The sequence below is a fragment of the Macaca mulatta genome, chromosome 1 (assembly GCF_049350105.2).
Source record: "Macaca mulatta isolate MMU2019108-1 chromosome 1, T2T-MMU8v2.0, whole genome shotgun sequence".
NCBI classification, from domain to species: Eukaryota; Metazoa; Chordata; class Mammalia; order Primates; family Cercopithecidae; genus Macaca; species Macaca mulatta.
The window spans coordinates 36234632-36258378 of record NC_133406.1 but is presented as its reverse complement, the minus strand read 5'-3'; the positions used below and the strand labels follow the sequence as shown (position 1 = coordinate 36258378).

The following is a 23747-nucleotide window of genomic DNA, read 5'->3' as shown; positions in this document are numbered from 1 at the left end:
AAGATTTCACTTTATTTCATATTAAAATATTGGTGTTGTTTTACAGCCTGCAAAACATTTCCACCTATATAAGTCTCATCTACTTTTCCTATGAGATTAACAAAAGAGTATGAGTATTAATTTAGAAATGAGGAGACTGAGATCACAAGGTTAGCAAGTAGTGGAATACAATACTCTCTCTTACTCACTCACTCACAAAGATGTATGTCCTTGTTTTTCAGGGTCTTATAGTCTGGTTTTGGAGATAAGAGTATTCTGACACCTAATCCACTACTCTTTCTAGTATTATAAGTAGTACAGTTGGGATCTATTGTTCAGAGGCTCAAAGATGCAGATTATCTTCAGATAATCTGTATTAGAAAAATGTTTCAACAGTATTGCTCCCTCTTCAAAATACAATGTCAAGGGGTCCTTTGCTTTAATGTTTTAGATGGATATTCCACGGTCTAAAACAGTGGTTTTACAATTTTCTCTTACTTCACTTTTAACATACTTGATTAGCAGCCTCAAGATTAGGTGCAAATGTTTGCTTGTTGCCTGTAAATCTAACTATCTCTTTCCCACTTAAGGAAGTATTTGGATATGTAAAATATAGCTATGTGACACAGGGATAATGATAAACCTGCCTTTTTTTTTTCCCAAGTCAATCATTCAACAACTTTGGCACAATATCAGGAGAAACAAATTACTTGGAACTCGTAACTAATCTTGCCACAGCTGAAACACAGAACTGTTGTAACAAACTATATGGTCTAACACATAAAAAATAACATGATTTTGTAATTTTCATAATAAATCAATAATCAGATAAATAGAATTCAATCCGAGCTGTAGTAGGAGAGACTTGTTTCCAGAAGACTAGAGGAAGAATATGTATGTAAAGAACTCATTAGATGTTAATATAGGTATTTCCTGAGTGATAGCTCAGAAACTCTATTAACTGAGAAGTCTTGATTTTCTTTCTTCTTTTCAAATTTTCTTTTGATGTTTATAATGTTATCTTTATAAAGTCACTTTCTATATCTTCCCTTCCAAAAAATGCTGAGGGCAGGGGGGGACAAAACACTTCACAGTATTCTAACTCCACATGTCCTTGGCACCAAGAGCATGACAAATGCGGGCAAGGCTCTTCACACTTTCATTGGTATTAACGAAATAGGAGACACACAGAATTCTAGATGTTCCTGACCAGATATCTGACACCACCTTACCACCACAATCTGTTTTGGGGGAAAACCTAGATGAATGCCTGCTCATGTCAGTCACCCCAGGAAACACAAACTCCCAGATTATTCCTCATCACCTTGATTTGTATCTTCACACAATATGTATGAATGTGTGTATCTGCATAAATGAATACTTCATCTTAGACCTGGGGTGCAGATTAATTATAATCTTTTGTTTGTGACACTCAATTATCATTAGAGCCTGGTATGGCTTTGTTAAACGGATTTAAACTTTATAACGAATACACATGACTCACCTTCCATCCAATTGCCTTGACTGCCTTTAAGAGGTAACCAGTAACCACTACTCTGAATGTTCTGTTTATCATTCCCCTCAAATTTTATTTCATTTTTGGCAAATTTTATTCCCTTTTAACTTTTATTTCATTTTTAGTCTTTGGCAATTACTTTGTTCATTAACATTGTGATATTAAAGCTTCATCCATGAAGTTGTGGGAAGCCATAGTTCATTCATTTTCACTGCTTCTATGTGTATCCTCTCCTCTCCAAAATACTTTTATGATGTTAATTTTTCTACTTTTTTTTCTTTTTTCTTTGTTAGAGTTCTTTATATATTTTGGATACAAATTCTTGTGTTGGACACATTCTAGTTGGACAACTGTTGTATGTATCTCCCCCCCACTGCATCCTCTTTACAATTTTAAGATATCTTTTGATGAACAGAAATTCTTAATTTAACATGACAAAATTTATTATCTTTTCTTTCATTGTTGGAGCTTTCTGTATCTTATCTAAAAAATCCTTACTTATCCCAAGCCAGAAATCTATTCAGCCAAACCAGAGAGATATTCACATATATTTTTCCTTCTAAAAAACTGAAGTTTTTCATTTCACATTTAAGCCCTTGAGTCATAAGGATTTTTGTAAATGGTGTAAGGGGCCTGATTTCATTTTTTTTCCCCAAACTGGTGACTAATTTTGCAGCTCCAATTATTAAACAGTCCCTCATTTCTTCAACTTACAATGCCATCTCTGTCATACACATATCAGACTTCTGTAAAAACAAGGAGGTATTTCTGGGTTCTTCATTCTGTTTCATTGGTAGATACGTCTAAAACTGCAAGAATCATACACTGCCCAAAGAATATAGTATATCCTGACATCTGTTAGGGCAAATGCTTATGTCCCCAACTCCCATTGTCTTCTTCAGCTATTCCTGAACCTTTGAATTTCCATATACACTTTACAATCAATCTTCCACCAGCAGTACTGAGGTATAATTGACAAATTTAAATTGCATATACTTGAGGTGTACATGTTTTAATACATATATATATAAAATGAAATTATTATCAAGCTATCATGCTAATTCACATATCCATCATCTCACAAAGTTAGTTAGTTCTTATGTATTTGTATGGTAAGAACATTTAAGATTCACTCTCTCATGTCTCACTCTCTTGAGACATGGTGGCTCAAGCTTGTAATCCTAGCACTACAGGAGGCCAAGGCAGGCAGATCACTTGAGGTCAGGAGTTTGAGACCAGCCTGGCCAACAAGGCAAAACACTGCCTCTACTAAAAATATAAAAATTAGCTGGGCAAGATGGTGGGCGCCTGTAATCCCAGCTACTCAGGAGGCTGAGGCAGGAGAATCGCTTGAGCCGGGAGGTGGAGAATGCAGTGAGCCAAGATTGCGCCACCTCACTACAGCCTGGGTGATAGAGCGAGACTCCATCTCAAAAAAATAAAAATTAAAAAAAAAAAATAAGTAAATAATAAAATAAAAAAAGATCCACTCTCTTAGAAAAATTCAAGCATACAATATAGTCTTATTAACTACAGTCAACTACAGTCCTCATGCTGTACATTAGATCTCCAGAACTTATTCTCTCTCCATTAGTGGGTTCCTAACCTATTTGGCACCAGCGACTAGTTTTGTGGAAGACAATCTTTCCATGAACATGAATGGGGAAAGGTTTTGGGATGAAACTGTTCCACCTCAGATCATCAGGCATTAGATTCTCAGTAGGAGCACACAACCTAGATCCTTCACATGCGCAGTTCACAAATAGGGTTCACACACCTATGAGAATCTAATGCTGCCGATGATCTGACAGGAGACAGACCTCATGCAGTAATGCTCACTTGCCTGCTGCCCACCTTCTGCTGTGGCCTGGTTCCTAACAGACCACGGACCAGTACTGGTCAGCAGCCCGGGGTTTGGTTACCCCTGTTCTAGATAACCAAAGCTTTGTACCTACTGACCCAACATTTCCCCTGCACCTCAGCAACCATTCTTCTACTTTTTGCTTCTATGAGTTCAGTTAAGATTTCACAGATAAGTGAAACTGTACAGTAGCATTTGTCTTTCTGTATCTAGCTTATTTCACTGAGGATAATGATCTCCAAATTCATCCATGCTGCTGTAAACGTAAGGCTGAATAGTATTCCATTGTGTATATAAACCACATTTTCTTTATCCATTCATCTGCTAACGGACATTTAGGTTGGTTCCATATTTTGGCTATTGTGAATAATACTGCAATGAACATAGGAGTGCAGATATCTCTTTGACACATCAATTTCAATTTCTCTGGATACATACTCAGAAATGGGATTGCTGGATCATGTAATTGTTCTATTATTATTTTTGGGGGAATCTCCATACTATTTTCCATGACTGTACCAATTTACATTCCCACCAACACTGTACAAGAGTTCCCTTTTCTCCACATCTTTACCAATACTTGTAAGTTATCTTTTGGCTTTTTGATAATAGCTATTCTAACAGGTGTGAGATCATGTATTATGTGGTTTTGATTTGCATTGCCCTGATGATTAGTGATGTTGAGCACCTTTTCATGTACCTGTGGGACATGTGTATGTCTTCTTTTGAGAAATGTCTATTCAGATCCTTTGCCCATTTTTTAATTGGGTTTTTTTTTGTTATCACATTGTCTGAGCTCCTTATACAGTCATGTGCTGCATAAAGACTTGTCAGTCAGGAACAAACTGCATACACAACAGTGGTCCCATAAGATTATAATACTGTACTTTTTACTGTGCCTTTTCCATGTTTAAATATACAAATACCACCGTGTTATAACTACCTACTCAGCACAGTAACACGGTGTACAGGCTTGTAGTCTAGAAGCAATAGGCTGTACCATATAGCCTAGGTGTATTGTAGGCTATGCCATCTGGGTTTGTGTGATTACACTCTATGATGTTTGAACAACAAAAAGGGCATCAAACAACACATTTCTCAGAAAGTATCCTCAGCGTTAAGCCATATATGACTGTATTTTGTATATTAATCCCTTATCAGATGTATTGTTTGCAAATATCTTCTCCCATTCCATAAACTGTCTTCTTTGCTGTACAAAAGCTTTTTAGTTTGATGCAATCCCATTTGTATATTTTTGCTTTCATTACCTGTACTTTTGGGGTCATAGCCAAAAAATTGTTGTCCAGATCCAATGTCAAGAAGCTTTTCCCCTGTGTTTTCTTCCAGTAGTTTTACAGTTTTAGGCCTCATGTTTAAGTACTAAATATGTTTTGAGTTCATTTTTGCAGATGGTATGAGGTAAGGGTCCAGTTTCATTCTTTTGCATGTGGACATCCAGTTTTTCTGACACAATTTATTGAAGAAACTATCATTTCCCCATTGTGTGTTCTTGTTATCTTTGTTGAAGATCAATTGACTGCAAATGTGTGTATTATTTTTGGGCTCTTTATTTTGCTCCATTGGTCTACAAGTCTATTTTTTGCTAACCATAATATTGTGATTACTATAGCTTTACAGTGTATTTTTAAAATCAGAGAGTATGATGTCTCTAGTTTTGCTGTTGCTCAAGATTGCTTTGGCTATTCTGAGATTTTTGTGATTACACGTGAATTTTAGAACTGTTTTTTCTATTTCTGTGATAAATGTCATGGAAATTTTGATAGTGACTGTACTGAATCTGTAGATTTATTTGGGCTGTATGGACATTTTAACAATATGAATTCTTCCAATGCACAAACACAGGATACCCTTCCATTTATTTGTATCTTATTCAATTTCTTTCATTAATGTTTTATAGTTTTCTGTGTATAGATTTTTCACCTCCTTGGTTAAACTTAATTTTTCAGATAGTTCGTTATTAATGTAAAGGAATGAAACTGATTTTTGTATGTTGATTTTATATCTTGGAATGTTACTAAATTCACTTATTTAGTAACATTCAGTTTATTTTACAGTTCCAAAAACTGGTTAGAACTCCAATAGTTCTATCCACGAACACGGGCTATTGCTCCCTCTATTTAGTTCTTTTTTAATGACTTCCTGTAAAGTTTTATAACTTTCTGCATATAGGTCTTACATATTTTATTCCACTTATTGTTTGATATTTTGTTTCTTTTGTTGATATTGTAAATGATGTCCTTTTAAATAATATTTGTTGTTTCAAATATAACCGATTTTGTATTGTTCACATATTCAACCACTTTAAGTAAACTATTTTTTAAAAACTGTGGTAAAATATATACATAACATACAATTAACCATTTTCAGGTGGCCATTTCAAGGATATCACCAACATCCATATTCAAAACTTTTTCATCTTCTCAAAATGAAACTCCATATTCATTAAATAATAACTCCCAAATCCCATTTCTCCCCATCCCTGGCAACCACCAATCTAGATTCTGTCTGTATGAATTTGATTACTCTAGGTACCTCATCTAAGTAGAATTACAGGAATTATACAGTATTTGTTCTTTTGTATCTGGCTTATTTCACTTAGCATAATGTCTGAAGGTTTTTTTTTTTTTTTTTGAGACGGAGTCTCGCTCTGTCGCCCAGGCTGGAGTGCAGTGGCCAGATCTCAGCTCACTGCAAGCTCCGCCTCCCGGGTTCCCGCCATTCTCCTGCCTCAGCCTCCCGAGTAGCTGGGACCACAGGCACCGCCACCTCGCCCGGCTAATTTTTTGTGTTTATAGTAGAGACGGGGTTTCGCCGTGTTAGCCAGGATGGTCTCGATCTCCTGACCTTGTGATCCGCCTGTCTCGGCCTCCCAAAGTGCTGGGATTACAGGGGTGACCCACCGCACCCGGCCTAAAATGGATAACCTCTTACTGATACACTAGAGTACTATATCTAATTCTCTTTCATCTAATCAAGCGTATCACTGGTGTAATCCCTCATTCTCTTGTCATTTTTTTCATTCTACTAGATTATTGCCACCAACATAAAACATATTGCCATTGATGCCATTTCCAAAAACAAAACAAAATACCACAAATCTTTGGTCTCACATTCCCTTCCAGATACCATATTTCTCTACAAACCACACTGCAGCCCTCTACAGTAAAATTCCTCAAGAGCATTCTCTATACTTGCTGTCCCACTTCTTCACCACCATTCTCTCAACTCCAGTCAGTTTTTCACCCCACTTCTCTACTGAAATCACTCTTCCTGAGGTCACTAATCCTTTCCAATTATCAGGTCATCAAAAACTTTGTGCCTTATTTGAATTATTAGTAGCATTTGACAAAGGTGATCAATCTTTACTGAAACATTTTCTTTACTTGACTGAAAAATGTGTCCTACCCGTAATTTCCTTTGTTGATTCCTCCTCATTTTTCCAATCTCTACTTGGGAATCCTGGAGGCTCCCAGGGCTTTTCATCTATGCGCCCTCTTTAGATGATTACCATCTAGCTTCAAATAGTTTACACTGATCATTATAACAATCTTTCTCTAGCCCCAACCACTCCCTTAAACTTGTACATCTAACTCTGACCTTACAGTTCACATGGATGTTTACTAGCCAACTCAAACACAGTATGTGTAAAATAGAACTCCAGCCCACAATGGTCCTTCTCTATACCTCTCCGAATATGAGTAAACAGCACCTCCATTATCTGATTCATGCTACCTCTTTGAAATAATCTCCTACCACCGGGTACCTTCCTAGCTTATTCTACTGTCAACACTGACCACTCTGCCATTTGAATATATCTGGGCCTTTTACTTGTTATTACCTCTACTTGGAACTCTCTTCTCCCAGATATCCAAATAAATGGTTTCCTCAATTCCTCCAGGTCTCTACTGAACTGTCATTTATCAAAGATTCTCTTACCATGTTACATAACAGTACTGTCCTGCCTTCCTTTCTATTTTTCTTCAGAGCATTTATCGCTATTTAAGTCATTTATTTATTTGCAATTTACTTTTCCCCAGCAGAATGTTAGCTGTATGAGAATCGAACATTGTCTAGATCATTCACTACTGTATGTCAAGCAATTACAGAGTGCATAGCACAATATGAAATATTTTAAAATAAAAACCATCAAAAGTTTTATTCAGATAAATAATGAAGCTGTTACCAAATAACAAGTATTATTTTCCATGCAAATACATAAGGGAAGCAATGAAAATATCTTCAAGGAAAATAAAAATTAACTTCAGAAAAATGTACCTCATTACCAAACCAAATCATAAATAGAAGTATAGGACTGGGTGTAATGGTTCATGCCTGTAATCCCAGCACTCTGGCTAAGGCGGGAGGACCGCTTGAGGTCAGGTGTTTGAAAACAGCCTGGACAACACAGTGAGACCCCATCACTATAAAAACTTTTTAAAAAATTAGTCTGGCACGGTGGCATGTGCCTGTAGTCCAGTTACTTGGGAGGCTGAGGCTGGAGGATCCTCCGAGCCCAGGAGTTGGAGGCTGCAGTAAGCTATGATCATGCTACACTCCAGCCTGGGTACAAAAAATAAAAATAGAATTTTTTTTCCACAGAGTATAACTCTTTTCCCTAAAACTTTAAAGATATAATTCATAACTGTATATTTATAATCATTTCCATTCCTCCACGAAATTCAAATTTTAAGAAAAGACAATAAGGCCATAATTACTAAAAAGAATTTTTAAAGAAAACTCTTCACACTCAGGTGTTTCTATAAAAAAGAAAAAAGAAATATAAAAAGGATCACAAGCTTTTCCATACTAATGTTTTTCCAATATAGAAATCTACACTGGTTTTCATGAGAAACATCTGTCTCTTCAGATACTATAAAAAGCAAAAGCAGCCCTTTGTTAATTAAAAACAGTTATATTTTAGTAATAAAAAAATATTTTAAAAAGTCAATCATGATTTTAGCACAGGACCTTAAAAACACATTGATCCTTTGTACAAAATGTAATAGATTCTAAACAAAATCATCGCTCTTTAACATTTAAGAATAGTACTGAATATAAATAAATTTAATTGAATATAAAATTTTATTTATATAAAATCTAAATGAAAAATACCTGAAAAGATTGAGTACAGTATCATGTTACTCAAATATGAAAATACACAAATTTGCAGAGGTCAAAATTCATACTCTGATCTTGTATAAGTAATAGAACCAAATATGATTAACATAACAGTATCAGCATGTGCAGCAACAGCACATAATTCCATGTTAATCATCAAGTTTTCCATTATTCCTAAGGAAAAAACTTAAGATTAATAATGGAAATTGAAATCAGTAAATTTTTTTTGAAACCTATGATTTAGATATTCCTCAAACTTTCCAAAAGCATAATCTTTATGATTAAATGCAATTTTTTTTGTATTTATACCTTCCCATCAGCTGAATATTAAACACTATGTTGTCAAAGATACTGAAAGTGTTCCAACAAAAATGATTCTCTAAGGAGCAAAAACCAAGCACCAAACTGCACCCCAAAATTACCTTACACCCAGTGCACTGCTTAAGGAAAAAAAATGTAGGTATCAAAGAATAGAGTACAAAGCAATTTAAAAATCCTTATCGATTATCATTATATTAACCTTAATAAGAATTACAAAGGAAATGAATACATCTTTCCTTTCCATAGGAAATCTAACCTTTCATTAACTAAAGAATATTACTCACCGCCCATGTTTTAGTCAACCTGAAAATTGGGGCACTCTGTAAGCCAGAAACCACTGCCATAAGTGCATGAAGGTTATTCAGCTCATACAGTTTCTGAAGATTAAAAAAAAAATGGGGGAGAGGGATGAAAAAGAAACAACATGAATACAAGAAAAATTTAGACTAACAAGTACAATCTTGGCAACTGGTAGTGTTAAGCATATACTACCTTCATTACTAAGATCTGTCTTTAGAGTACCCACTATGTTTACACTAAGTTGCTTTGGTGCACAACAGAACTTACATGTTCTACTGTGGCACTGTCCCCAAGCTCTGGGAATAAATCTACCTCTAGCTGAGTAATATATTAAGAAAACCAAGGTTATGTCTCATTATCAAGTTTACATGGTATGATCACAAAAGCTGGTTTCTAGTAAACAGTCTCCCTTATACTGAACTATTACTAAGCCTCTGCTTTATGTTTCAAGTTTCAAGAAAGGGTCAACATCCAGGATTCTGATTTGGTTTCCCATCCAGTACTCCCATTATTCCACGGCAAGGGTGAAACCTGCCTTTCACAGTACAGTCCTCCTCAATTTTCTGCTTCCTCCTACCCAAATTCCCAGATCCTTTTTCCCTCATTCATGCTGAGACACTGATTTTACAGTCTGCATGCAGAAAACTCCTACCTAACACTAGTTCCCAGTACTTTCCCATGAGATCTGCACATTTATTGCTGATTTCCCAGATTTTTAAATACTACCTGACGCTTACATCCCGCAAGTCCTGTCTAAAAATTAGTCATTTTACAACTGTCCTAATCCTACTACCAGGTAAGTCCCAGGTCTAGAAAATGCTGCGGATAGAGCATTTAATTGAAAGCCCGAAGAAAACAAATAAAAACAAAATAAATTAATAACACAAAACATAATATAAATCTTCACACAAGGTTATACAATCTAACTGGGAAACCATTCAACGGATGTATTTTAATCATTTATTATACTAGGCACCATATTACACAGCATATACAAAAATGAAAAAGACCTATCAAGAAGCTTCAGTCTAGTGAGACAGACATGAAAACAAATACAAATCCAATTTGCATATTTCTAGAACAAAAGTATATACAGCGTTCTATAAATAAAAGTATATGTAGGGTTCTACAGAATAATCAGCCTCTAACTTTGAGAGATTCTGATTTCCAGAAATGACACTTGAGAGTGAGGGGCTATGAGAAAGAGGGACTACAATACACAAAAAGCACAAAGCCATGAAGGTGTCTGGAAGCTGAGTATCAGAAGTATCAGAGTATCAGAAGAAGAGAACAGAAAGGGCCATTTTTACATGTGAAGCCTCTTTAGAGGCTAGACTTACTTTCATGAGCAGTAAGAACTCCAGTGGAGGATCTGGAGAATTTTAAAATTTGAGAATGATATAACTGAATGCCAGGCATCAGTTCATAACCCTTTATCTGCAATTCTGAGATCTCAAACCTGAAAAGTCAAAGTTTTGTTTATTTGGTAAGTGTGGTCTCAAGTTCACTAGGCGGGAAAATCTAACCTGATGTGAGGCTAATGACAGACTTTACTGATCTCACTTAAGGTGAATAATTACATGTTTTGCTCCAAAAATATTAAATGTGTTTGATTTCAAGGTAATACATAAGCAGGAGGTGGAGGTGATTGCAATGAAAATGCCACAGATGGTATATGAACTACATACACCACCTTTCTAAAATCTGGAAAAAAAAGTGTATTCCTAAATATATCTGGCCCCAAATGCTTTGGGTAAGATATTATGGATGTGTACTACATTTTTGAAAGATCAGGGAGCAGAAGGTGGCATATACAGAAAGGGAATCAGTTCAGAGACTACAGTGAGAGATGATGAGAAGGATCTGACACGTCAGTGTCAGCGGAGTTGAAGAGGGGGAATGGATTCAAAATTTAGTAAAGGCTACATACCAGAAGTCTGGCAAATTAGACACCTTGACCTACTCTTCCAATGAAAATAATTAGAACACTGGGTAAGATATGAAATACATCTTATGAAAATTCATTGTAAAGCTAGCAATAAAATTAAGAATACTTAGGACCCTAAAACTAAGAGAAGGAGAATCCAGAGATGTAAGCTGAACACCAAAGCTGACAATCCCTTGGAGGACATACGAAAATCTGGTTAGCTTTCCAAGCTTCAGGGGACACATTGCCCAGGGCCTGCCTAACCTGTGGTGGGGGTTCCAATAAGAGACTCTCATTGCCTAAAGCAGAGACACTGAAGGACTCATAGCCTGAGTGTAAGGGCAGGAGAGAAATAATCCTCACCCACCATCAAGAGACTGCCAGGCAACAATGCCTGTTGTGAACCTTAGTGCTAAGTGAAGAGGGGAGGGGTATTATGGAAGTTTATAGCCCAAATAACTACTTCATAGTAAGAATAAACAGAGGCCGGGCGTGGTGACTCACACTTGTAATCCCAGCACTTCCGGAGGCTGAGGAAGGTGGACTGCTTGAGCCCAGGAGTTCAAGACCAGCCTGGGCAACATGGCAAAACCTTGTCTCTACAAAAAAAAACAAAAAAAACCAAAAAACCACGGAAATTAACCAGGCACGTGGTGGCACGTGCCTGTAGTCCCAGCTACTCAGGAGGCTGAGATGGGAGGACTGCTTAAGCCCAGGAGTCAGAGGTTGCGATGAACCGTGATTGTGCCACTGTACTCCAGCCTGGGCGACCCAGGAAGACCCTGTCTCAAAAAAAAAAAACAAAACAAACAAACAAAAAAAACGATAAAAACCTCATGCTGAATAGTAGCTTCTGCTACTAGTAGCAGATGTAGAACATGAGAAACCATTGCTAAAGCCATAACGGCAAGAAAACAAAATAGATAAACTTAGAAAGAAAACCATTTTATTAAAAACACTGGAGAGTTGTGGACACAAAGAACACAAATAACTAAATTCCAAAGTAAAAAAACAACAACAGCCTTTAAACAGTTTTTTTCCCCCTGAGGGCATATGCTGAATCTCTACAAGGCTAGGCAAAGATGAAGCCTCCAATAGGCAGATTTTGCTAAAGTAAGAAGAAACCAGTGCTTTTACAACCTTGTGGGCTGGTATAACAGACTAGAATCCGCAGGAGTTTCAAACCTAGAGTTGGCTCTGTGTCCACTGATTCACTCCTAACGGAACTTTCTTTACTGTGTGTCAGTGCTGGAGGCTGACAGCTGGGTTAGAAAGCAGAGAGGGATCTCTGGGACTTAGATCCCAGGGTCCTACTAGAGCAAGAGGCCTGTACCACACAAAGTACAGATTTCGCCCTGAGTCATTTGTGACCAGAGATGACTTGAAACTATCTAAAGCTAAAACTCAACCCTATCCACTTCAATTCCTAATGGGATCAGAAAAATCAGTTTCTCTCTTTTTTTTCTTTTTTGAGACGTGGTCTCGCTCTGTTGCCCAGGCTGGAGTGCAGTGGCATGATCTCGGCTCACTGCAACCTCCGCCTACCAGGTTCAAGTGATTCTCCTGCCTCAGCCTCCCGAGTAGCTGGGACTACAGGTGAGCTCCACCATGCATGGCTAATTTTTGTATTTTTAGTAGAGACAAGGTTTCACTATGTTGACCAGCTGGTCTCGAACTCCTGACCTCAGGTGATCTGCCTGACTTGGCCTCCCAGGGTGATAGGATTACAAGCGTGAGCCACCACGCCCAGCCAGAAAAATCAGCTTCTCATTCTCGTTCCCCCACAGAGGACTGGGCTTAAACACCCTGGGAGAAGAAAGTATTTACTCCAGTCTCTACCATTCTTTTAGATATAATGTTTAAAGGTAGAAAAGTCAGAAAGGAAGAAGTCAAATCTGCCTTTATTTTCAGATAACATGATTGCATATGTAGTACCAAACAATTAGAAAATGAGACGGAAAAACATTTACAATAATATCAGAACACTGGCTGTCTACTAGAAATAATGATATGCAATATGCAAGAGTGCTTCACTGAAAATAAAGTACTGCCGAGAAAAATTTAAAAAAACTTAAACAGAGGTATATCATGTTTGTGGATTGAAAGTCTTAATATTGTTATCAGTTCTTCCCAAAGTGATCTATAAGTTCAATAAAACCTCAATCAAAAATGCAAGCAGGCCATGTTGCAGAAATTGATAAGCTACTTCTAAAATTTCTACAGATATAAAATGGAGATAGCATAGACAAGACAATCTTGAAGAAGAAAAAAAAAATTAGAACATTATCAGATTTCAAGGCTTACTACAAAGCTATAGTAATTAAGACAGAGATATTGGAATAAGAACAGACAAATAAATCAACGGAACAGAAATATACCTACACATATTTGATCAAGTAATTTCCAACCAAAATGTCAAAGCAGTTAAACAGACAAAAGAATGGAATTAGCACAATTAGATATATATATATATTTTTTTAATTGAGATGGAGTCTCTGTTGCCCAGGCTGGAGTGCAGTGGTGTGATCTTGGCTCACCACAACCTCTGCCTCCCGGGTTCAAGTGATTCTCCTGCCTCAGTGTGGGTGACAGGAGCAAAACTCCATCTCCAAAAAAAACCATTTCAAACTATAATACTTCTAGGAGTGATCAAAGGAAAATGTCTTTATGACCCTGGATTAGGAAAGGATTTATTAAACAAGACACAAAAAACACTAACCACAAAGACAAAAATAACAAATTGGACCTTGTCAACACTGAACAGTTCTGCTCACTAACCAAAAGACAGCATTAAGAAAATAAAAAGGCAAGTCATAGACTGGGAAAAAATACATATTTCTGAAAAGGGTTTGTATTCAGAATACATTAAAAAAAATCCCTACAACTTGATAAGACAAACAATCCTATTAAAAATATGGGCAAAAGATTTGGAAAGGATAGTATCACAAAACAAAATATCCGAATGCTCCACATACATATGAAAAGATACTCAATCATGACTATAATCAGAAAAATACAAATTAAAACCACAATAAGATACTACTACACACCCAAAAGAAAGGCCAAATTTAAAAAAAAAATTAAACACCAAGTACTGGCAAGATGTGTGGAGACTCTTATTGCTGACTGAAATTTAAAGTGGTAAAACCAACAGGGTTATGTTGGAAAATAACAATATTTGGCAGTTTCTAATAAAGTTAAAACATATTCCTAATCTATAACCCAGCAAGTCCACCATTCCTAGGTATAATACAAGAAAACTCAATGCATATTCCACAAAAATGTTCATAACAGCTTTATTCATAAAAGCCAAAGTAAAAACAAATGTTCATTAATAAGAAAATGATATACTGTGGAATATCCATACACTGGAAATCTACTTAGCAATAAAAGAATTATAGATAACATGCAACGTGGATGAATCTCAACAACATGGTAAGCAAGAGTAGCCAACCACAAGCAACAGCTTTCTGTAGGATCCCACTTATATAAACTCCCAGAACAGCGTTCATCTATACTGTGGCAGTGGGGTGTGTTGGCGGGGCAGTACGGAGAAAATGTTGTTTGGGCAAGTGCTTGAAGGAACTTTGTTGTAACATGAAAGGGCCTTATGAGAAATGGGCCCTTACCAGACACTGAATCTGCTGACACCTTGACATTGGACTTAATCCTCACAGTTCTCTAGAATGTTTGTTGTTTATAAATGTTTTTTACAAGCCACCTAGTTTATGGTATTTGTGTTATAGCAGCCAGAACAGACCAAGACAGAAATTAAGGATCAGTAAATCTGACTACTAAAATTAAGAACATGTAAATCAGAAAATATGAAAAAATTGATAAGACAAGCCACAAATAGGAAGATACATGCAAAGCTTATGAGAACTGGCATCTAGTTATATAAAGAACTCCTATAAAAATCAATAAAAGACTGCCAGGTACGGTGGCTCATGCCTGTAATCCCAGCACTTTGGGAGGCCGAGGTGGGCGGATCACCTGAGGTCAGGAGTTCAAGACCAGCCCGGCCAATATGGCAAAACCCCGTCCTACTAAAAATATATATATATATATACAAAAATTAACTGGGCATGGTGGTGTGAGCCTGTAATCCCAGCTACTTGGGAGGCTGAGGCTGGAGAATCACATGAACCCAGGAGGTGGAGGTGCAGTGAACCAAGATTGCACCACTGCACTATAGCCTAGGTGACAGAGTGAGACTCCATCTCAAAAAAACAAAAACAAAAAACCACACACACACACACACACACACACACACACACACACACACAAAATAAAAGACCAATACCAAAACAGAAAACTGCTGAAAGATCTTAAACAGACCCTTCAAGAGAGAAAACCTAAATGGCCAACATAAAAAAAGATGTTTACTCCTACTGGATTCAATGAAAGGCAATTAAAACTAAAACGAGATACATTTCACAACCACCAGAATTGGCAACAATGAAAAATTTTGACAATATCAGATGGTGACATGGATGTAGAGCAACAGGCATCTTCATACATTGCTAGTGAGCATATATAAATGTAACCAGTTTGGAGGTTATCTATAACAAAGCTAAAGAGATGAGGGGCCGGGTACAGTAGCTTGCACTTGTAATCCCAGCACTTTGGGAGCCCAACATGGGAGGATCACTTGAGCACAGGAGTTCAAGACCAGCCTGGGCAACATAATGAGACCTTGTCTCTACAAAACAACAACAACAACAAAACAGAAATTAGCCAGGGGTGGTGGCATATGCCTGTAATCCCAACTACTTGGGAGGCTGAGGTGGGAAGACTGCCTGGGCCCAGGAGGTCAAGGATGCAGTGAGTTGGGATTACACCACTGGCCTTCAGCCCAGGAGACAGAACAAGATCCTGTCTAAACAAAAGAGAGAGAGCCTCAGTAATTTCACTGCTAGTACAAACTCTGTATTTTAGGGCATCAATCGTCACATAAGCACCAAGAGACCCATACAAGAATGCTTATGGCAGCAGGGTTTATAATAGCAAAAATCTGGAAATAACCCAAAGTACACTGAATAACCTGTGATATGTACAAATAGGATACTCTATAACAGAGCTACTCCCAAAACCATTAAGTAACGCTGCTGAGTTATGAAAGTACAAAAGTAAATATAGAATAATTCAATTTAAACAAAATCCAAAAGCATGTATTTGCAACAATATATAATTCAGAAACATACATACTGTAAAAGAAAAACGAAATTCAAGGCAATGGTTCCCACTGTAGTAGAAGGGAAGGAGGTGGCATATGAAGAGGCATATGAAAATTTCCAGTGGTCAGTGGGTGCATGGGTATCCACATTATCATTCTTTTGATACTTTAAATATTCTTATATTCTTTTGTATGTATGTGATGGTAAGTTTGATGTGTCAACTTGGCTAGACTATTAGTATCAGTTATTTAACCAAACCTAATCTAGGTGTTGCCATAAAGATATTTTGTAGATGCGGTTAATATCTACTATCAGTAGATTGTACAATAGACCTGTACAATCAGGAGGCAGAGTTTGCAGTGAGCCGAGATCCCGCCACTGCACTCCAGCCTGGGCCACAGAGTGCAACTCCATCTCCAAAAAAAAAAAAAAAAAAAAAGTATTTATCTAACATATCATCACAAAGAATTTTAAAAAAATATTTTGACACTTTTGCAAAATATCAAAATTGTAGAAGGCTAGCTCTGCCACCTAGTGCCATAGAATGTTAGAACACAATTGCTCCCATGTTCTTAAGGAAAATAGGAAACAGTTATGACTCATAATAATTGTAAACATGGTACCCTCATTTTATTCTGCCTTCTTTCATTCACAGGTGAGGAAAGTTATGTATTTATTACAAGAGTAACGAATGAACGTGGCTACAATTACCATACTTCTTAGAGAACTTTAAAGGAAACCAAAAATATCCTAAAATATACTTCTTTGACATATTTTGAGATGGCTATTCAGAGGGCCTACAGACAGAAATAGCCCTGAAAAGTTGCCTTTTGTAGAGAAGATTCGCATTTGTAGAATCTACATTGGTGAAATGAACAGCTAGGCTTTCTCTGAGCATCCTCTCCCTTGTCCAGATCTAGGAAAGATTAACTCAACCATAGGCTACCCCAACTACTCTTTCTGAGGGTAGCTCTGAGATTATCTGAGATATTTCCTTGAGGTATCTGTCTTTGCTTAATATGTTTTTCTCCCTTTGCTCTCCCATAACCTGTAACGCCACCTCTCCCAGAGCTCAGGGAAACTTGGTCTCAGGACTTTGTTCTCTGGGCTCATCCATTTTCCCTGAAAATCACTTACTCTTATGTACCTCCTCCCCAAAAACTCTCCTCTCCCCAGTGAAGAAGATATTTAAGCATCAACCATTTGGCCCTGCTTTGAGTTTATACTTTGTATGACTCCTATGCACACGTAATAAATCTGCTATGCTTTTCTCTCATTAACCTGTCTTTTGTTATAAGGCTGCCAGCCTTGACCCTTTAAGAAGAGCTCACTCCCCCTTTCTGCCCCTACAACTAAATTCAGAGTTGTTACAAGTTTTAATAAAATCTTGGTATCCTTTGTAGAATATCCTGTATCACCCTTCTAATTTCCAACTACCTTTGAAATCCATGCTCTATTTCTCTTGCTGTATTTATTATCTATGTCACACAATAACTGTTCAGTTAACAATGTGGCAACATCACATATACCATTCACTTAAAAATAAAGTCTTATTCTTCACATGGTTCACTTCGGAAGTGAAGTAGTATTCTCCTACTTAATCCTTATGGCTTTCCTCATCACCTGCAGAATAGTCCAGTATTTTATAAATATCATACTTTACCATAATCCAATCTTTTTCTACTTATTCAGTAAAACAGATCACATAATTCAGTTACTCAGAGAGTAGGAGGAAGAATATAAAAGAAAGGGTAGGAAAACAGGAAGAATAAAGAAAAAGGCAGAGAAAGTAGGCAACCAATTTAAAAAAATTGACTTATATAAATGAACCTTATTTTTCCAGTATCAGTAAACAGTGAATAAAGCATCATGAATATTTATTCACTTACAAACATTTATGAATGGTTGAACTCAAAAATAAAAACACAAGTTTTTCTTACCTTAGCAGTTTTAATATAGTGGCTCAAAACTTCTGCTCTAATTTTTAATGTTTGAGCATGAAGAATCTCTCTAACAACCCAAAAGCTTACCTGTAAATAAAAATTTTAGATAACTATCACTATGATTTTTAATTTGTAAGGTTTTTTTTGCTGTATTCTAAAAATTTTTGGCAGAATTAGGTAGGCTCTAAAATTAAACATTGTAAAAGATGCTACTTATAGCAGGTTCTTCTGTGGCTGTGTAATTCTACATGACCGTTTATTTAGATTGAGTAGAATCATAAGTGAAGATTCCCAAGTAGGGTTTTCTTGGTGTAAATAAAACAAAATATCAAAAGAAAAAAATATATATCTAAGTTAACATTCTAACATTAAAACTGCATTTCAAAAATTTTGTAATGCTTTCAAATAAAACCATCTTGATTTAAAAAATAATTAAAACTAATTTATTAGAAGGCAGATTAGATATAATATTAAAATACTCTACTCTGAACAGTTTGCTTATTATATGATACAATATGTCCACGTAATACACTTTAATTCACGTACTATGAAAACAAAGTCAAAGCACTGTAAGTTGGTTCACTTATACAAATCTAAATACAGAATATAGTTCGAAATTATTGTGCAAAAAATAATGCCACCGCCTCATATTTCTTCACATTTTTAATGAGAAATATTTCAGATTTTACTTGCAATTTTCATCTGTAAACAAATGTCATTACGTATTTTACATATATTTTACAAATATATATGTAAATATAAAGTATACATATTTTACAAAGTCACCTTAATACTTGTTACTGTACTTAGGCTACTAATAGTAATAATCCTCCCCAATTCTAACAAGGTTTACTCTGAAAAAAAAAAAAAAAGTTATGCTATGGGAATCTTAATAACCTTAGCAAATATCAACTATTCAAATCTATTCAAATCTCAAATCTATTCAAATATCAAATATATTCAAATATCAACTATTCAAATTTAGATTTGAATATCAACTATTCAAATTCAAATCTAAAGCGCATGTTCACCAACTTTAATTTAACTTTAATTAAGTTCACCAACTTAATTAAATTTAACATCAGGCAAATTTTAAGACAAATATTATGGTGATTTGTTTTGTTCTGGAGACAGAGTCTTGTTCTGTTGCCCAGGCTGGAGTGTAGTGGGGTGATCTCGGCTAACTGCAACCTTTGCCTCCCAGGCTCAAGTGATTCTCCTGCTTTAGCCTCCTAAGTAGCTGAGACCACAGGTGTGAGCCACCATGCCCAGCCAATTTCTGTATTTTTTTTACTTGAGACAGGGTTTTGCCATGTTGCCCAAGCTGGTCTCAAACTCCTGAGCTCAAGTGATCCACCAGCCTCTGCCTCCCAAAGTGCTGGGATTACAGGCATGAGCCACTACACCTGGCCAACACGATTTGTTGTTTTTTTTTTTTGTTTTGTTTTTTAAGACAAGGTCTCAGTATGTTGTCCAAGCTGGTCTTGAACTCTTGGGCTCAAGTTCTCCTGTCTCAGCCCCCCAGCAGCTGGAACTACAGGCACTTGCCACTGCACCTGGCTTAGACAATTTGTCTATGGTGCTTTTAAGCATACATTCTTTGTCACTCTCTCATCCAAAGTTAGGACGTGTATCACTTCTTACTGAATCTGGGCAAGCTTGTGACTGCTTTGATGAAGAAAGTATTAGTGAAAGTGACACTGACTTCCAGGACGAGGTCATAAAAGACCATGCAGCTTCCTGCCTTGATTGCTGGAACATTCTCTTGGAGAGCCCTAAGCTACTATGTAATAAATCCAGCCACCCTGAGACCCCTATACTGGAAGGCTAAGTGTACATGCTCCCCAAATGACAGTCTGTTAAAGCCAACCACATTTAAGAACGCTGACCCAGAGTAACTAACACCAAGACACGGTTTCATAAAATTACTGGACTCATAAGAAAAAATATTTTTGCTATAAGCCCCTAAAATTGCTGGGTTACATATCACAAACTTCTTTTTTTTAAAATGTATTTCTGAACGGGAAGAAAAATAAAGGATTTCTTCTAGAGATCAAAAAATAAGGAAATAAAAGCAAAGCAGTGGTTATAAGAGTGGGTACTGTAGCTGCCCGTGGAGGATTTCCTATCTCAGTGACATAGGGGCTTGGGAATTAATGCTCCTTCAAAGACATAATACAAGGCCTCACACCTCTCCACTCCTCCGTTTCTATCTAATGCTACTCAAAGGTCTATAATCTCAGTGAAAAGGTAGACTAAAACAATTCACTTATTTTTCAATTCCCTTGAAAAAGGGAGACAACATACAAGTGCATCTATAATAATGTAGGCTCTGGGTGGTCAAGGAGAAAAAAAGAAAAACTCTTTCATAAGAATTTGTAGACTGGGCATGGTGGCTTATGCTTACAATCACAGTGCCTTGAGAGGCTGAGGCAGGAGGATCGCTTGAGGCCAGGAGTTCGAGACCAGCTTGGGCAACATAGTGAGACCTCATCTCCACAAAATAATCTTTTTAAATTAGTCTGGCATGGTGGTGCATGCCTGTAGTCCTAGCTCCCTGAGAGGCTGAGTCAGGAGGACTGGTTGAGCCCAAGAATTTGAGGTTGCAGTGAGCTATGACTGCACCACTGTACTCCAGTTTGGGTGACAGATAGAAGCCCTGTCTCTAAAAAAAGAAAAAATTAATTTAACTTTAAAAGAAGAATTTGTTAACTATAGGCTGCCTTTAACTGGATTTGGTATCTAAATTTTTACTACAGAGAAGTACAAAGATGCCCCAAGCACAACAATAAACATAAAAAAACAGTCTCAGGTCTGCGACAGCCCTGGTTATGAGCAAAAGCAAACAAAGAGCCTCTTAGAATATGTATTCCCTCAATTGAGGCAGCAGCAAAATTCTCATGGATAAAGCTTAAACAGACACGAGCTTTCAAGCCAAAGATACAAAATCCATTATATATCTTTGAAAAAACCACTTTAAGAATGAGCAGAAATATAGTAGTATCCCAAGAAGTTCCAATAATAACACAGAAACTACATTGAAAATTTATAAATTTTAAAAATAAAATAAAAATAAGAAAAGAGCATGGCTGGTGTAAAAGCATACAGATTTGAAACAGATAAAACACACCTAAAGACAATCAGTGAACTGAAATGTAGATCTAAGGAAATCACTCAGAATGGAGGACAAAAACAAAGAAAATATGTAAGGTAAGAGACAAGGAGGAAAGAACGTCAAGTTCCAATAAATTTTCAACAGGAATTACAGAGAAAAAAAAAACAGAGATCATGCACAGAGACAATACTTGAGAGATACTGGCTGAAAATATTCCAGAACTGATGTAAAAAGTTAAATTATTTCTTAAGGAAAAAGTGTATCTTGAGGAACTAAATTTCAGATACAGCATCAAAATTTATAAACTCACATGATTGAATCTTCTTGTGAAGGCAACTGCATTTGGTGCAGAACTGTACTTTTCTTTTTTATTCCATCCACAACTTGAAAGCTCCTGGAAAATTAAGGTGAAAATTAAATATTAGTAATAGTCCAGTTTTCTTGCCAGATTAAGGCTTTCAAAACATTAAAGACAGTTTGTGTTCTTTTCTAGAATCACTTTATTTAATGGGAACATACATAATATTATATCCATTCAGTTAAATCACAGAAGCAAATTTGATTAGCAGGACGTAAGAGAGCACAATGACTGAAAACATAGGCAAATTTACATTCCACAGGCAGAATACTGGCGGATTCTTCTCTGAAAAGATTTGAATCCCAAGAGGAAAAGATTCACAGATGAAGATGAGCATCCCACAACATACAGTGAAAACTACTAGTTGTCAAGCTCCATTCAGTCGCCCAGAGCTCCCAATCAGTTTTCTAGTATCTCACTCTTTGAGCTAACAGTCAATCACTCCAAACATTTGAAGAAACCTTTAATAAAACGGATCATGATCCCCCAAAGTGCCTGTTGACAGAATACGAAGGGCCCACAAACTTGTATAAAAAAATTAAAATTCATTTTACACTAACCTCTAACTGAAATAAGACAGTTCTTTTAGTTATAAATGTAGGCTACAGATTACAGTGGTATTGGCAATGCATGTGATGTAGTTACCAATCAAAATCACTGCTATTTTCGTATCACATTACAGTTGATGCAGATACCTTAAAAATACAATTTACACTCATCACTACTTCAAAGTTATGGTAGTTGTTTTATTTGAGACAGGGTCTTCCTCTGTTGCCCAGACTGGAGTATATTGGTAGGATTACAGTTCGCTACAGCTTCAATCTCCCTGGCTCAAGCAATTCTTCCACCTCAGCCTTCCAAGTAGCTGGGGCTAAATGTGTGTACCACCATACTCGATTAATTTTGTTTTTATTTTTGTAGAGACAGGGTCTCACTACGTTGGCCAGACTGGTTTGGAAGTCCTATGCTGAAGCAATTCTCCTGCCTCAGCCTCTCAAAGTACTGATTACAGGCATGAATCATCACACCCAGATATGGTAGTATTTAAGACTGGCCTCTAGATTTTACTACATTAACAAAGAAGCACATGCATTGCTGTATAACAGCTTTAAAAAATATTTTGATGAGTATATTTTAATAGAACTGATTTCCTTTTAAAGAAGGGCTAGTGTTTCATAGGCTTCAGTCTGCCGGATGGGCCCAAGGTCCGAAACAGGTTAACAAACCTCTATAATACAACAATAGCCACGGAGAGAGAGAAACCACAAGAAAAAAGAAAAAGAACTCTGAGGAAATAGAGTTAGGGCAGAAAACAGAAGTCGAGTTAGGGCAGGGAACAAAGAAAACTGAGAAAAGAAGCCAAAACCATATAATTATTATTTTTTAATATATGAAAAAAGACATTGTACCCATTAAGCAAAAACAGGAGGATATATAAAAAGAAATATACAGAGAACAAAATAGAGCTTTTAGAAATAAAAAATACAGGATAAATTTGAAAGTCAGTAGAAGAGTTGTGAAATAAAGGTGACTAAATCTTTTAAACAAAAAGTTAATGATAGCAGTAAAATGTTTTTATGCTAATTTGAAGACCGTAAGAGTCAACATCTGAATAACAGGAATTTTAAGAGGAAACAGAGAAAACTGAGCAGAGATTCAAACACAAAACAACAAAAACAGCACATATAGGAAAAAAGGTATCAGAAGGCATCAGATGTCTTAATAGCAGCACTGGAAGTTAAAAGACAACTGAAGCAATGCCTTCAATTTTGAAGAATTCAATTTTCTAGAATTCTATATCCAACACGAATATCAATTAAGTTTGACAGTAGACTACAGAAATTTTTAGACATGAACATCTCAGAGAATGTGCCTTCTATGTACCTACTCTCAGAGAACTAGTAGAGTATGTGTTCTATCATAACAAACTAGCAAAGAAAAAGGAAGATATGAGACCCAGGAAACTGAAGAGCCAATATAGAAAAAAAAAATATTGGGAATCCTCTGATTAACAGCAATGGGAGATCCTGGGGCAAAGCTACAAGCAGACCTTTAAGAAGAAGAGTCAAGAAAGGAGCAAGAAGATAGAAATTCCAACAGACATCTGTCTC

General features: G+C 36.5%; 1 protein-coding gene across 3 annotated transcripts in view; it reads right to left on the bottom strand.

Annotated features, from left to right (window-relative positions):
• Positions 1–23747, bottom strand: part of RALGPS2 (Ral GEF with PH domain and SH3 binding motif 2) — a 201141-nt gene that overhangs the window by 82291 nt on the left and 95103 nt on the right. For all 3 annotated transcript variants that reach the window (XM_078000792.1, XM_015122899.3, XM_015122913.3), the window contains exons 5-7: positions 21589–21672; positions 18161–18250; positions 9101–9193 (exon numbers count right to left, since the gene is read on the bottom strand). In XM_078000792.1, the coding sequence (XP_077856918.1) occupies positions 9101–9193; positions 18161–18250; positions 21589–21672 (267 nt within the window). The remainder of the gene's footprint in view (positions 1–9100; positions 9194–18160; positions 18251–21588; positions 21673–23747) is intronic.